Genomic DNA, 16,437 nt, shown 5'->3' with positions numbered 1-16,437 from the left:
AGATTCACAGCAGCGTTCACCTTAGTGGCTCCTTACTGGCCCACTCAGACTTGAATCTTGGATCTCACGCTCCTCGCGACAGCCCCTCACTGGCAAATTCCTCTGATGAAGGACCTTCTTTCCCAGGGACGGGGACCCTCTGGCATCCGTACCCAGACCTCTGGAACCTCCACGTCTGGCCCCTGGACGGGACGCGGAAGATCTCAGTGACCTACCACCTGCGGTCGTAGACACGATCAACCAAGCCAGAGCTCCCTCTACTAGGCAGCTTTACGCCCTAAAGTGGCGCTTGTTCGCAAATTGGTGTTCTTCCCGGTCTGGAGATGCACAGTTTGGTCAGTGCTTTCATTTATGCAAGAGAGTTTGGAGGGGAGGCTGTCCCCCTCCACCTTGAAGGTGTATGTAGCCGCTATCACGGCCCACCACGACGCAGTGGACGGCAAGTCCTTGGGTAAGTATGACTTGATTATCAGGTTCTTTAGAGGCACCCGGAATCCTCCTCGGCCAAGCCTGTTCCCCTCATGGGATCTCTCAGTGGTCCTCTCAGGGCTTCAGGGATACCCTTCGATTTGCTTGACTCAGTTGAGCTCAAGGCCCTCTCCTTGAAGATGGCCCTCCTGATAGCGCTAGCTTCTATCAAGAGGGTTGGGGACCTGGAAACGTTCTCTGTCAATGACACTTGCCTGGAGTTTGGTCCGGCAGATACTCATGTCATCCTAAGACGTGACCGGGCTACGTGCCCAAAGTTCCTACAACCCCCTTCATGGACCAGGTCTTGAACCTGCAAGAAAACTGCCCCGAGAGGAGGCAGACCCAGCCTTTGTTGCTGTGTCCGGTATGTGCTTTGCATATCTATTTGGACCACACGCAGCACTCTAGATGTTCTGAGCGGCTCTTGTCTGATTTGGTGAACAGCAGAAAGGGAACGCTGTCTCCAAACTGAGGCTGCCCGCTGGGTCATCGACAGCACATTCCAGACTCAGGCCGTGCCCGCCCCTTGCGGGTTCGAGCACACTCGACGAGAAGTGTGGCATCCTCGTGGGCACTGGCCAACGGCACCTCCCTAAGCAGACATCTGCAGAGCAACGGGCTGAGCAACACTAAATACCTTGCGAGATTCTACAATCTCAGGGTTGAGTTGGTCTCGTCCCATGTTTTGTCAGGTCTGAGCCGGTAGAACTCTGTAATACGGAACAGCTGATCGGGTATTCCGCTTGCACTTAGCGTCCTTCACCAAAGTGATTCAGTGTGCTCTCTCTCCTGGGTTAACCACTAAGCTCTCGCTTTCTGGATGTTCTTCCTTCCTAGCCTTCTGGCCTGTGAATTCAGTGGAGGAATTTGCGACCAGACCCACTATGAGCCTTAAGTGCTTTTTACTGGGGTAGGGCTTCACAGGCCTAATTCCCTCTTCAGTGGAATCCTTGTGATTTATTTTCCGCGGTACGGTCGCCCTGTCGGCGGACCCGCATCTCCCTTGGGCAGTCCCTCTGCCCCGGTCGCTGTGTTTGTAGAGCTCCTCCCTCACCAGGTAGGACCAGCCACCATGCCACTTCCACGTGTTGCTTGACAACCTATGTGATATATTGGGTGCATGTCACCTTCCCCAGTCTGGGCAGGATGTGGTCTCCACAGGGTCTTTTTCCCCTGAAAGGATAGGAACGGAAAAGGTTGCCTTCCCCCACGCATTTCGTAGCATTAAGATAGCCCCGGCTTGCTCCCATGATATTCATGTCACCTGTTCCCCCCTTAGGGGTGCTGGGAACCTAAGGTCTGTATATGACACCTTTTTCTGGGGGCGTTGGGGAGGGTTACGTGTGGCCAATACAGTTGCTTCTAGCATGCAGTAGCTTGCTTGAACCTGTGTCAGCAGTTCACATAATACGGTCTAGTGCATGGTGTTTTTAAATGGGACCCCTTGTGTCACTACATTCGACACAACGTCGAGTGAGTGACAGAAGGGGAACGTCATGGTCCCTGATGGAGGTAACTAGATGTTGTGTCCCCCTTGCCATGACACTAGACCTACAACTGTAAATGGCCGTACCTTATTCTTGGCTCCTCAGTGCAAAAACCTGACTGACAGACGCACGCCCACTTCCCTTTATACCTGTAGGTCCGGGACATGCAAATTCTGTCTGCCAATTTATCATTGGCCTTTTCTCAAGTTCAGAGATACGTGAGGCTCTCAAGAAAGACCCCTTGTGTCACTACATTCGACACAAAGTCTCATTCCCTCCATCAGGGTATGGAGGTTACAACAGTAACCATGACAGTTTTGAAGTCACAGACTTGCTTCTGCTGGTTGCATACTTTGAGTTTATCATTTTGGATCATTATCTTAGTGTAACTTGAAGCACCAGATTCCTCAGACAGGGTTAACATAGGGGCAAAGATTTTAATTTTTTTCTATTGAACCCCATAGACCTAACAATCTACTCTGTTCAACGGGATCAAGATGTGTTTATAGGGAAAGAGTGTTTTCAGTTGTAGCAGGGCAATTAAAGGGACAGCTTTCAGGTCTGTCTTTTATTTTTATCATACAGTAAGTTAACAGTGCCTTTAAGCAGCTTGGAAAATTCCAGAAAATTATGTCAAGCCTTTAGGCAATTAGCTTCTGATAGGCTAATTGGCTAGTTGGAGTCAATTGGTGGTGTACCTGTGGATGTATTTTAAGGCCTTCAAATTCAGTGCCTCTTTGCTTGACATCATGGGAAAATCAAAAGATATCAGCCAAGACCTTAGAAAAAACATTGTGGACCGCCACAAGTCTGGTTCATCCTTGGGAGTAATTTCCAAACATCTGACTGTATCACGTTCATCTGTAAAAACAATAGTATGCAAGTATAAACACCATGGGACCATGCAGCCATCATACAGCTCAGGAAGGAGATGCATTCTGTCTCCTAGAGATCAATGTAATTTGCAGCAACAGCAAAGGAAGTTGTGAAGATCCCGGAGGAAACAGGTAGACAAGTATCTATATCCACAGTAATACGCGTCCTATCTTGAAATAACCTGAAAGGCTGCTCAGCAAGGAAGAAGTCACTGCTACAAAACCACCATAAAAAAGCCAGACTAGTTTGCAAGTGCACATGGGGACAAAGATCTTTGGATACATTTCCTCTCATCTGATGAAACAAAATTTTAATGTTTGGCCAAAATGACCATCGTTCTATTTGGAGGAAAAAGGGTGAGGCTTGCAAGCCGAAGAACACTATCCCAACCATGAAGCTTGGGGGGGGCAGCAACATATTGTGGGGGTGATTTGCTGCAGGAGGGACGTGATGGCATCACGAGGAAGGAAAATTATGTGGATATATTGAAGCAACATCTTAAGACATCAGCCAAGAAGTTAAAGCTTGGTTGCAAATGGATCTTCCAAATGGACAATGACCCCACGAATACCTCCAAATTTGTGGCAAAATGGCTTAAGGACAACAAAGTCAAGGTATTGGAGTGGCCATCAGAAAGCCCTCAATCCGAAATAAAATTTGTGGGAAGAACTAAAAAAGTGTGTGCGAGCAAGGAGGCCTACAAACCTGACTCAACTAGACCAGGTCTGTTTAGATGAATGAGCAAAAATTCCAGCTTGTGGAAAGCTCCCCAAAACGTTTGACCCAAGTTAAACAATTTTAAGGCAATGCTACCATATACTAATAAACACTATGTAAACTTCTGACCCACTTGGAATATGAAAGAAAAACTGAGTTTAAATATTGTATTTGGATAAGGCGTATGTAAACTTCTGACTTCAACTGTGTGTGTGTGTGTATATATATATATATATATATATATATATATATATATATATATATATACAGTATATTCAGTTCTCAATACAGTAGATTAAAAAAGTTGTGACATATCAACCTGACTTTATAGTTTTTGAGCTTTTAAAATTGCCTTGAGGTCTGGAAATAAAAGTCAATATAAAGCAGGCATGCAGTGTTGTGGAAGCTAATTACAGTACACATTATTTTACTCAATGAAGACAGGGTCAAGGGTGAAGTAGAGCATCTGGGCATTGGTATGTTTGAAATCACATGATAATCACAAAACAATGAGGACATATAAAAAATATAACTAATAATGAACACATTCAAGCCATATGCATCGATTTAAATTGTCCATCCTCACAGTTCCTCGAATTACACCTTTAGATTAACTGAGTATTTGGTGCACTGACCACACAATGCAATATATTTCAGAATTAAATATTCTGGAAATTAACGTCTATATGAAGCAAGCATGCAGTGTTGTGCAAGCTGATTACACAAAACAATAGCTTACTCATTGAAAACGAGGTCAGGGGCGAAGTAGAGCATTTGGGCGTTGGTGTGTTTGTAGGATCTCCAGCTGAGGGAGAAGGACGAGAGACACATCCAGGAAAACTGGATCAGTGTGATTTGGTCCTCAATGGGTAGACTGCGGAAACCTGGAGGGGAAAAAAACAAGGGAAATTGAACAGAGCAGAGAGGCATATGGGATACTCGGAGTCATTACTTGCTCTAAAGCAGGGCTAATATTAAAACATGACTGTATCCTCTGAGAAGAAAACTACAAGCTACTATTCTGTGTTTGTGTTAATTTGAAATGCATGATGTTTTCGTGCCAGTGATCCATTAAGAAATAGATGTTGATAATTTATTTTTGAAAAAGTCACAGTTTTATTTTATGTTATTATTTCGTTGTTCAGATATTGTTTATGGCCATTTGTCGGCCTCAAACACAGTGTGGGTTTGATTCCAAAAAGTGCTGCTGACATTTGTTTAGAACTGACAGTCTTGCAGTGCAGGTGGCAGAATCAGTTCTACATGAATCACCGAAGGTTTCGACTCATTTGCTCATCTGGCCAGTGTGAGTCAGTGCTATCAACTGGCCAGGCGGGCCCAATAGCCTAGGAACTTGAGCCGCGAGACCAAAATCGAACTGCGTCCCCACTATTGAGCCACAAGATACAAGATACAAAAAAAAACTTTATTGCCTCTATACAAGTACAATGACAAGTCATTTGGAGAAAGCCTATAGATACCTAATTAAAAATAAATCTAAAAAGAATAAAGAATAAAAACAAACTTTGCGACAAAAATTACAAGATAAGTTAAATGTATATAAGATTTAAAAATCATAAAATAAGATACATTTATATACACAAAGTACAAGAAAAAAAGTGTCCGTTATTGAGAGCAGGAGGAGCCAGTAGTGCATATTTGCAGTAGAAATATTTCACATAACAGATTATTGCAACTCCAAGCTGCAATAAAGCCCACCCTTAATACGCCACCTTGGTGCCAACGTCACACACCCTGCCCATTTCACAAGCAAGAGGGAACCTCAAGCTAAGGTATCATGTTATCTAGAAAATCAAGTTTGTATCATTGTAAACATTAGCTAGCTAGCAAAATAAGTTAGCACTGACATCTCAACTGTAACTCTCAAAGTGTCCCAGCACACTATCCATGATTTCAAACCACAACATTTTATTTCTTTGGGCACCGCTTTGTCCATTGTGCATTTTAAAGGATTTGTACTGTGTCCGGCAATTTTTTTTCCCGAACCTGTACTGTTGAGCACTGGATATACAACCTAACAAGTTTGGTGAAACTCCGCCTTTGGCATTGACGCCACCTCAATCCCCAGTTGGCCTTGTTTGGCCCAAGTGTAATCGCTGTGCCAAAGGTCGTTGGCCCTTAAGAAAGTCTGAAAGTGGCATGATGAAGTTTCGGGAAGTGACAGTGGGAACACAACTGGCCCTGGCACGCACTAGCACACCCTTACTTGGTCCGACAGTGGAGATGTGGCTATTGTCCTACAGTCAAAGAGGGTTAGCAATAAATAGAACAGACTGGTTCTTGCCAAAACTCTCATTGAGAGCTATAAATTCACCAACTTGCTTCCATATGTGCCAAATGAGTACATGCAACAAAACGTATTGGTGAGATGGAAATAATTTTTTGCCAAGCTCGTCTGTAATAAGCAATTCAGTATTGACTATTATGTGACACCATCAACTGCACCGCTGCATCTTATAGAATTTTTGCGAGAGCGCTGATTCTAAGTTACATTTTTGTACAAGCACAAAGTGTAAGTGTGCATGGATGGGAGTGCTTGTGCTAATGTGGGTGTATGCACACAAACTGTTGGTGGATTGTATGTTAATGAATTGGCGCAAAGCACAATTTGCTATTTTCTTGAGAAATAGATCATTGCGCTAAGATGTCTGAGAAACACAACTATTCTCATTGCAAAGTGACAAAGTGGTAATAAAGTTCATGTTCAAACACTGAAAATAAAGAGGAACATCAAATGATGACCCTGACATTCACTGTTAATACCATGATTTGTGTGTCAGTAGATCAATATAATTAAGTATATTAAGTATTTTTACATTCTATATAATTTCACACAATCTACATCCAATTAGTGCTGACAATCACCATATTTTCCCTGCGTTAGGAGCATGTCACTGTCATAAACATTTGACTGACATACATTAAGGACGCAGTTAATGCGCAAAAGAATGAAAGTCTATATTTCTGTTCTCCTAATTCATTGCATACAGTCATTTACACTACCAACATCTTAAGAATGTGTTTATACCGGTTGTGCTTTACAGCGAATGGACTATATTATAGGACGCAGATGCACAAAAGCCATAGAAGAACCTCCAAATTAAATTGCCCTTGACCCAGTTCATTAGTACTTTTTAAAAACGAATTAATTAATTAAAAAACTGTGAAAAAGTGGACATATAACTAATAATGAACACATTCTAGCCATGTGCATAATTTTAAGTTGTCCTTCCTCACAGTTCCCCAAATGTCACTTGTAGATTTACTGAGCATGTGGTGCACTGACCGCACAAAGCCATGCTTGGAAAAAGTCTTTGAAAGTCAGTTAGCTAGTTTGTCCTTGTGTGTTTTCAGCCTTCTATTTATACATCCAGACATACAGTAGCAAGCAGACACCATGGTATCAAATAATTGCAATACAGCAAATGACCGTCTCATAGCAAAATACCTCTCAAGACTTGATTAGGACAGGCAAAGAGATTTTTCTAAAATCCCAATTAAATATTGAGATGTTGTTTTTGATTATGATTATAACTGTGGTTTATACAATGCTGGCCACATATACAGCACTAATGTAAATATAAACTACTGTTACTACAGACTTTCTTATAAAACTCCTCTATATGAAGAGGCAGCCTAATTTCTATATATTTGTTTTTGTAATGTATTTATATGTTAATATAAAGCCAACCCCTTTGCTGTCTCTTGGTTTTCTGCTTTTTGGCTGATGTTTTAAGAATACCGTGGCATGAAGTGCATATGTGTTCAGTCTGATCCTGTTATCTGAACTTGAATTCTGGAAATTCTGTTTTGAGAATGAAGTAAATCTCAAAGACAAACAGTTCAACTTATACTTCATCTTGAACTGCAAGTCCAACTCAGGAAAAATACAAATAAATACAAATAAGAAACTGCTGCTGAAACAGAGTTCAAAATTCAAAAGGAGAGTGACTGAGAGTAACACAAATGTCACCAGATTTAAAAATGTGGCAGCAAAAATGCCCCCTTGATGAATTCCTGTTTTCATTTGACTTAAGATTTGACATTCTTCTTAACATTTTATTTTTTGGCCTAGTTAATTATTTTATTTCTTCAGCTTTAATGAACTGAGTATACTGAAGTATCTGACATAACTGGATGACACAAAGCGATTTACAGTATTTATGGTTAGGATAAATATGCCTTCATAAGACAAAAATGTCCCTGAAAATTAACTACAGAGGTGTAAATACAGTCACTTAAAAAAGTACAAAAAATTATCAAAAATTCTGATTAATTTCTGACACTGGTCTGAAAGTGAAGAACACAAAGATGGAATCAGATAAAAACATAAAAAATGCACTGGAATGGTACCTGGAAGTACTTTGGCCCATTTGACCACTCGGATCATCTGTTTGCCGGCGAGCTGGTTGAGGCTGGTGAGCAGGTGGTCTGTGGTGTCAGGCTTTGTGCTGTCATAGCCAGCGAACACCACTTCAGGCTCTATGAGCTCCAGGACGCTACAGACGGACGGCGACAAAAATGGTGCTACTGTAGGGACATGGGGGACGAGTGCGGTGGCCGAGCTCAAGTCTTTCTCAGAAGTCAGCAACGGAGGCCTGTCCTTTGAGTTTGGCAGGGAAGAATCGTTGTTAACACTCTTCATCTTTCCCAACTTCTTGGACTTCCGTGCTAAGGAGAAAATATACCAAACATCTATTATTAAAAGTGCCTGCTCCATTTTTAATTGTTGCATCTCTGAACTTATGTCAAGCATTGAAGGTCTTAAAAGGATTTATAAGAGATAAATAATTTGAAATGAACAATATATTAATGTATTAATGTATGCTTAAAGCAATGTTATTGCAGTTTTTATATCTAAAATAAGCTGGAGCTGAAAGCGGTAATTATTGATGTAGAGATGGATCTTGTAGCAAGTCCTGACCACTGTCAAGCAGAGATTTAAAAAAGCACCACATTTTTCAATTCTACATTTGTTTTTTCTTATTTTTATTTGAGTAAGGCAGTAATATGGGAAATGAAGCATGACATATAGTAATCATATATAGTAAAACATTAAAGTAAAAGACTACACGACATATACAGCAATAAAAAAAGATATGGTAACAAGGATAACAATTTGTGACAGAATTGTGACAGTTGTTGTCAGTCAGTGCTGGGCCACCAGGATCAAGTAAACACTGAAAGAAAAGAATATTTGTTCAATGTCAATGTTACATTTTTGAAGTAATCACACTCAATACTTCCCAAAATATCCTTTAACTGTATGGCCGCTCACATAAGATGCATTCTTGTGTCAAAATGGAGAACAACGGAATAGTGAGAACAACTCTCAAGGCACGAGAAAAACTAGCGAGACGCAACGCAACAACCAAAGTCATCCCAAATAGGCCGCAACTTAAAAAATAAAGCAGAACACATCCTATGTGAACAGCCCCAAAGTAAACTTTAATCTTATCCTTTCAATAACATCCCAGTTTTTTTTATTTCTATATAACTACTTTTCTTTAATTATCATCTTATTGCTGCTTGCACTTACTTAATTTGATGTTCCCTATCTGTCACTCACTCGAAAATGTGTCGATGTAGTGACACTAGGGTTCACTCTTGGGAGCCCGAGACACCTTCTGATCTTTTATAAAAGACCAAGGTGAATTGACGAGTGGTATTTGCATGCACCCGGACTTAAGGGTATAAAGGAGGGGGCATGCACACCCCTCATTCAGATTTTCTCTTCGGAGCCGAGTGGTCACTATTTCATTGAGAAATACAGTAAGTGAGCTGAATTCCCACTGCTTCCATTCACACCTGCTGGATCCGTATCTGCTTCTCCCCTCTCTGCACAGGTGCACTGCAAAGATCACCCCTGGGCATTTCGTCAGATCATTTAGAGTGTATTCTAGAGTATTTTATCCCCGCAGGAAGCGGAGAAGAAGGCTTTGAAGTGCCCCAGATGGGTGACTCAGGGACCTGGAGACCCGCTGTTCCGGAGCTGGTGAACAGACCACGGTAGGAGAATCTTTTGTTCCTTTCTCATTTAATTTTGCCACACGCTCAAGTAGCTGTGGTACCCAAAAGTTTAACATAAGAGCAGTTTCCTTATTCCCTGGGTCACATGTACGGCCGTCATTATGACCACCATCTACCATTTCTCTTTGGCAGGTCCAGCGATCCGGCGGCAGTTTCCCCGCCCCTGCACACCAAGCTGTGGCACAAATATCCTCAAACCCGGATGGCTTCGACGGACCGTGGGGATGATGCACCTCCTACCCCCGCCTCAGCCGATCCGCAGGTGAGAGTCAGGTAAGTGCTTCGATGTCTCTGAACTCAGCACAGCCACAGGGCTCAAGCCCTGTCAATGTGGCCTCCGTGGCTCCGCCCTGCCGCAAGGCCCTACCCGCCGGTATATCCGGCGAAATTGTCCCCTTGGTCCCCCTCGCCCGGAGCTAGTACGCGTGGCTCACGATCTCAATCCGTTGCGGTGGCTGACCTGGACCGGCCAACTTGCATTTCAGTACCCCAGGCACCCGCCTAGGTTCAGCAGCGTCCACTTCACCACGGTGAAGGGCAAGAACGCCTCTACCTTGCACGCAGAAATCGCCACCCTTCTGCGGAAGCGTACGATACAGCCTGTCTCACCGGCCGAAATGAAGAAGGGGTTTTACACAAATGTGTTCCCTGGTTGACTTCCTCTTAGCACTGTGGCAGGCAAGAGAAGGAGAAACTCGCTGCCAGCCCAGTACTTGTGCTAACTAAGCCCCGTGCTGGGACAGGTGCTCCGCATTCTCTGGTTCCCCATAGGTAACCCCTTGCGACGTATATTCTGCTGAAAATGTTTTCCCTGTTGGCAAACTGCATCTTCTTGGGCAGAGGCCCCTCTGCCCCAGTCACCATGCTTGTAAAGCCTCCTCCACCATTGGGTAGGACCTACCATGGGACTTTTCCACATGACATACTTCCGACTAGACTCGGCAAGTCCACTTAAAATACCCCCCCCTCTCTCTGGGTGGAGTGTGGCCTCCGCGGTGTCTTCCCCATGGGACCTCCCCCCGACGTAGACACTGGCATCCCGGTCAGTTCTCTCTTTTTCTGTGGAGAATAATAAAAAAGAGAGAAGAAACATGACTGGGCTAGCCTGTCCCTATCCTTTGGGTAGTCAAATCGTCCCCAAAGGGCTGTTCGGCACTCATACTAGTGTCAGCGGAGGTTACGTGCCGGCCCAGTGCTCTGGCTATGCGGCACACAGTAGTCTGCCCATCTTGCACCGCCGATCCACGTAACACAGTTCAGCTAGTTGTGCCATTTTTGTAGGGGACCCCTAGTGTCACTACATCGACACAACGCAGAGTGAGTGACAGATAAGGAATGTCCTGGTTACTTCCGTAACCCCAAATTCCTGATGGAGGGAACGAGACGTTGTGTCCCTCCTACCACAACGCTGAACTACCCGCTGAAATGGACCTTATTCTTGACTCCTTAGCACAAAACCTGAAAAAGCTGTATGCACGCCCCCTCCTTTATACCCGTATGTCTGGGGGAGTGGCATGCAAATACCACTTGCCAATTCCCATTGGCCTTTTATAAAAGATCAGAAGGTGTTTCGGGCTACCAAGAGTGACCCCTAGCGTCACTACATAGACACAACGTCTTGTTCCCTCCATCAAGGAACAGAGGTTACGGAAGTAAACAGGGCGTTTTCTACTCAAATTACATAAGTCACACTTTGCTCTGCTCAAATGCAGCTTCCCTCAGACAGCTGTGCCTTTTGACAGGGTTTTAAACTGAGGTAAATATTATCTCCTGCAAGGTTGGAGGGAGGCTGATAGAGACAGGGAAAAGAGCCAAGATTACAGTTCATTATCATTACCAAGTATACAGCTTATCAAACTACCAATAGACTACCAATCTTTAGAATTTTGAATATAGAGGCAAGTTTCATAGTTTAACTTACCTACAGTTGTCTACTCCATAAGGACTGAGCGCAAAACCAAGTGCTGACGGCAGAGGTGTTGATGCATGCAGGCAGATTTTTATTTTTTACTAAGAATGCTCCAAGATCAAACGGAGCCAGCATATTTGCATGTTAATGAAAATAACTGCCAGGATTTATAAATAAAAAAAGATAACGAACACAGAAAGATGCACATTCTTCAGAAATAAGACACCATGAGTTCAGCACTTACACACATTTACAGTAATTTGCCGTTTTTAGTAGTTGCTGCCTGAAACTGTAAAAAAAAAAAAAAAAAATTTAAATCCTGTTAAATTTATGGTAAAAAACTGGCATCTGTGGTTGCCAGAAATTCACTTAAAAAAACAGTAACCATGTTTCAGGCTTTACGGGATGTAATTTTGATGCCTGTATATGTTAAGGTGTATTACCGTCTTTTATATTATTAAATGATGAACTTGATATATTAACCTTCTGAAATTGTAAAATATGCTTTTATAATGTATTGTTAATCACATTTGTAATTACAGAAAATACAGAGGGGAAGCTTTCAATGGCAGTGCCCAGAGCGTGGAATTATTATGGCCTTTTTATGTACACTTCATCTCAAATCCTTAATCTAAACAGACCTACCTCACTTTACAATCATTACTCAGGTATAGAAAAAAATAATAATTTTGTTTTATTATTTTAAACAGGATGCATTACCTGTAGCAGGGATGAATTCACAGAGTATAAGTATGTTTTTTATTAGAGGAATGCAAGAATATAATACAAACAAGAGTACATTTATGCATTAGAACAAGACAAGGGTATACAGTAAGTCACAAAAATAACTTTCAACAGAGAATTTGTGATGATAATGTACTTACTTTATATAATCTCCATGTGTGTAGTAAAAATGTTTAAATAAAGAAACGTTTCCATCCCAGAGTCCAAATACAGAAATTAACTGATTAAATAATTGTAAATGTGGGGTTATATCCTCGTAGTATGAGTACGATGATTGAAGCGTCCACTTGTGAGTCACGACCAAATGCAATGTAAAGAAAACATAGAGATGAAACTGTCCCAGTGTCTACAACTGTATTATATTCACAAACGGGAGATGAGCATGCTGCAATAGTGAAAACTACGACATTAAAACACTTAAACGACATGAGTTGAGCTCTTTCATCCTCTGGGAGTGAGCTGAACAGTGTGCGCAGCTCCTCATGAACTGGGAAAACTTGGTGGTTATAATCTCCTTGCTCAGATACTATTACACATTAAAATGCTAGATAACACATGGTGAAGTACTGAGTTACTCTAAACGATTAAATGGCTGATGTTTACTGCCAAGTGTATCCAAGTTGGCTTAATTTATTTAGAAAAACTGCAATCGTCCATAGAAAGTTTGATGGGTGGATTACACTACTATTCGGAGCCAGAGGCCTTCCATGGAGTAATGACCAATACATAGAGACAATGGTCAGTGTCACTCACACAAACACTAAACACTATCAGAGTAACATGTGAAATTAAAATAATGCAATAGACATTAACAAAACTTAATAAAATATAGCACAGAACACCCCAATGTACATAACTGATATAAAAAAATAGGAAGAAACGTAACTATTCCCATAAAATATAATGAAATTTAATGGGTCGTGCAGGGAATTCTGGGAATGCCAGATTATTGTTTTTATATTTTAACAGAAATGTACATGTACTCTCTTGTTATACATAATATACATTTTTAACGTTAATTATATGGGAAAATAATACTTTTTAAAATTTAAATTTTTACAACAACTACAGTAAAACTACATGTATTGTCTTTTTAAATATGTTTTTTTAAATTATCATATATTTTAAGGTAACTACCCAACAACCAATTAATGTTTTTTTACTGTAGCATTTTTACAGTCTTTTACCATTATAATTACAGAATTTGTTTTACAGTTTAGGTTCATTGTGGGTTCCACGCCTATATACAATTACAGAACTTTGCTGTATTTAGTGGTTGTAGGTTCGTTGTGGGTTGCCTATAAACAATTATTGTAATATAATGTAATTAATGAGTGACCTCACATAAGTTTCCCATGATGCAATGCATATTACTAGTCCTGTCAGTCAAAATATTACATATTTAATTGCCATTAATCACATTATTTTTCATAATAAATTTAAATCATTGGTCATCTGGTAATAATTAGCTGAGAGGTTCAAAGATTAAATTATTTAGACTTTGAGCAGAGCATTGACAGATCATTGGAAAACTCCCTCAAGCTGTCCAGGGGCCACAGTTGACAGTTGAGACTTGACATGCTTTTGTGGTAATTAAATTCTGCTTTACAAAGGTTTCAAAGTACTTTGTTTTTGTCTCATCTGGGTTTGATTTGTGCAAAAAAAAAAAATTGCATTAAAAGTTCCTGGTCCTATCACCATCACTTTATCATGGATACAATATTGCTGTTGTGTTTGATGTGGTGTGTATATAGGTGTAATGTCCCCTGACACATTGCAAAGTTTCCGCCTTATTCCAACCAGTGTTGAGAACTCACACAGAGCTGAATATAATGTCAAAATCTAGTGTAAAAATTGGTGAATGTGCTAATTGTGTGCATTAATGCATTAATTTTAACAGCTCTACATATTGCAGTTAAACACTGCATGATCCTTTTTTTGTAATTTACTGCACATTTTACAGTTATTTACCCTTCAAACTTCCAACTTAACAGTAAAAGCTATTTTTCAGACTTCAAAGAAACAGAAGCGAGTGAATCATCCACGTCTACCACATTCATATGAATTTAGCAATCCAACCAGATAGAGATGGCCATTTTGGCCACAATACAGATGAACATGGTGAAGCTCCACTGCTCTTTTGGTGGTATTTACGTGTGTCTGTGTTTTCCAAATTTTGTTAATGTGTGCCTAATCTGTTTTGTTCAGAAGTTTACATACTTTAGCTGTAATAAAGTAGACAGGAATGCCCAATGTATCTAATCATTTGGTTAGGTTATACTGATTTTTAAGTAACATTTGTTATCAATATGTTTTTTCTTCAATGATGTGGTGAGTTGAACCAACGTGACCATAGGGTAGCAACTTTTGCACAAACGTCTAAATGACTTCATTAGTTTTTCAATTGCTATGTTTTGAAATCAACCATGCTCTTAATAAAGTTTTTACACCTTCATCCAAAGTCACAAAAAATTATAGAATAAATCACATCTTTTAAATTCGCTGTCCAGCATTAGCTTAATCACGGAAATTAACTTTTATTTGCATATAGTGCAGGAATTGAAAATCAGATTATGACTGAGACACGTTGATGTGGCCAAGTGTTAATATATTGTGCTTATTCATTCAGATAGCTATACGATCAGTAAAAACACATGGAAACACAGTGATCAAGTGCAAATACCACCTTTGTTTTTTCTGGATCTGGAATTTCTTACTGTATATCTTAAGAATAATATGCTCAGGTGTGCCAGCATAACAGATTCAGACAATAACATAACCGTTTTTAGTCCCATAAGTAAATTATTTCATTTACCCCCAAGATTCATTCCAGCTTGTAGACACTTCCGTACTCTGCAGGCTGGGCAGTTTTTCCTCCGAATCTTGTCAATGATGCAGTCATTCCTCCCAGCACATAAGTAGTTGTGCTGACCTGCAAGAAAAGAAAGAGAAAGTTTTAAAGTTCTCTGTACAAATCTTTACCTCTAAATCTAGTTACCTGTACACCAGGGGTTGGCAAAATTAGGCTTGCCTGCCACCATTGGCATGCAAAATTATGTGACAACTAGCCCCAGTCCCCCCTATTTTATTTAGTAGTTTATTGTCGAAATGTTTACTTCCAAGTGATTAACACCAGGGTTGTGAGGGTTACTTTTGAAATGTATTCCACTACTGATTACAGAATACATTCCGTTAGATTACGCAAGGTCAGTAATGTATTCTAAATACTTTGGATTACTTCTTCAGCATTGCTAGATTCTTTCACTTGTTTTGACTATAAAAACTCTGCCAGTAGCGGAAGACAAAATACACATGTTAAAAATACGTTTTCTGAAAAAACTAAATATGCAGTGTTGTTCCTAAAACAAGATAAATCAAATTGATCTAGATATCAAATTTTTAGATATCTTTACAGGAAAACAATAAAAGAATTATTATCAAGAATACGATTTTTGCCCTAATATCAAAGGTCTTACTAGAAAAAAAGAAATTTGTGATCCAATGTGAATAAAAAATTTGATCGTGCTGGTAACGTGTATGTAAAATGGCTAGAATTAGCATTTTAGTTTAGTGTAAAGCTGACAATATATACAAGGTTTATTTCTATTTCTTCTGCTCCAAACTTACTTCAAACTTCTCTGTCTGCTCGTATGAATGTAACACATCATAAGAAAGTGTTTCACAGCTGTTCAAATGCACTTTGGATCACATCATTTATATGTATAAATGTTTTCCATCTGAAAGGACTAAATATTAAATGAAACATATGACAATAAATGCAAAGTAATCTCTTCAGTAATCAAAATACATTTGGAATGTAACTGTATTCTAATTACCAGTTATTTAAATTGTAACTGTAGTGGAACACAAATTTGATTAACACAAACTATTAAAAATGGCACTTCAAGTTAAAAAGATTTTCTTTAGAATGATTAACAATTCTGTAGGAACTGCTGCATAACTGAAGGTCCTTTAATGTTTCACACTTAAAGTGAATAATACTGTAGCTCTTTTAATCTTAATACCTTCAGTAAAATGTGATCTTTGTGTGGCAAGGGCACTAACATTACGGCCCTGATAGATGTCATCTCTTTGTGAATATTCAAAGCACAGGAGACAGCTGCCTTACACTTTACACCACTGCACTAGAATCATAAAGGACAAATGAGCCATCTCAAACAG

The 16,437-nt window shown here is 40.3% G+C and overlaps 1 protein-coding gene across 2 annotated transcripts in view; it reads right to left on the bottom strand.

The window, feature by feature from the left end:
- Positions 1-16,437, bottom strand: part of LOC127651225 (mineralocorticoid receptor-like) — a 169,183-nt gene that overhangs the window by 24,255 nt on the left and 128,491 nt on the right. For both annotated transcript variants that reach the window (XM_052136958.1, XM_052136959.1), the window contains exons 4-6: positions 15,071-15,187; positions 7,926-8,243; positions 4,291-4,435 (exon numbers count right to left, since the gene is read on the bottom strand). In XM_052136958.1, coding sequence (XP_051992918.1) covers positions 4,291-4,435; positions 7,926-8,243; positions 15,071-15,187 — 580 coding nt within the window. The remainder of the gene's footprint in view (positions 1-4,290; positions 4,436-7,925; positions 8,244-15,070; positions 15,188-16,437) is intronic.

This window comes from Xyrauchen texanus, chromosome 11 (assembly GCF_025860055.1).
Source record: "Xyrauchen texanus isolate HMW12.3.18 chromosome 11, RBS_HiC_50CHRs, whole genome shotgun sequence".
NCBI lineage: Eukaryota > Metazoa > Chordata > Actinopteri > Cypriniformes > Catostomidae > Xyrauchen > Xyrauchen texanus.
Note: the sequence above shows the minus strand (reverse complement) of the source record. Positions and strands in the feature narration are given on the sequence as shown.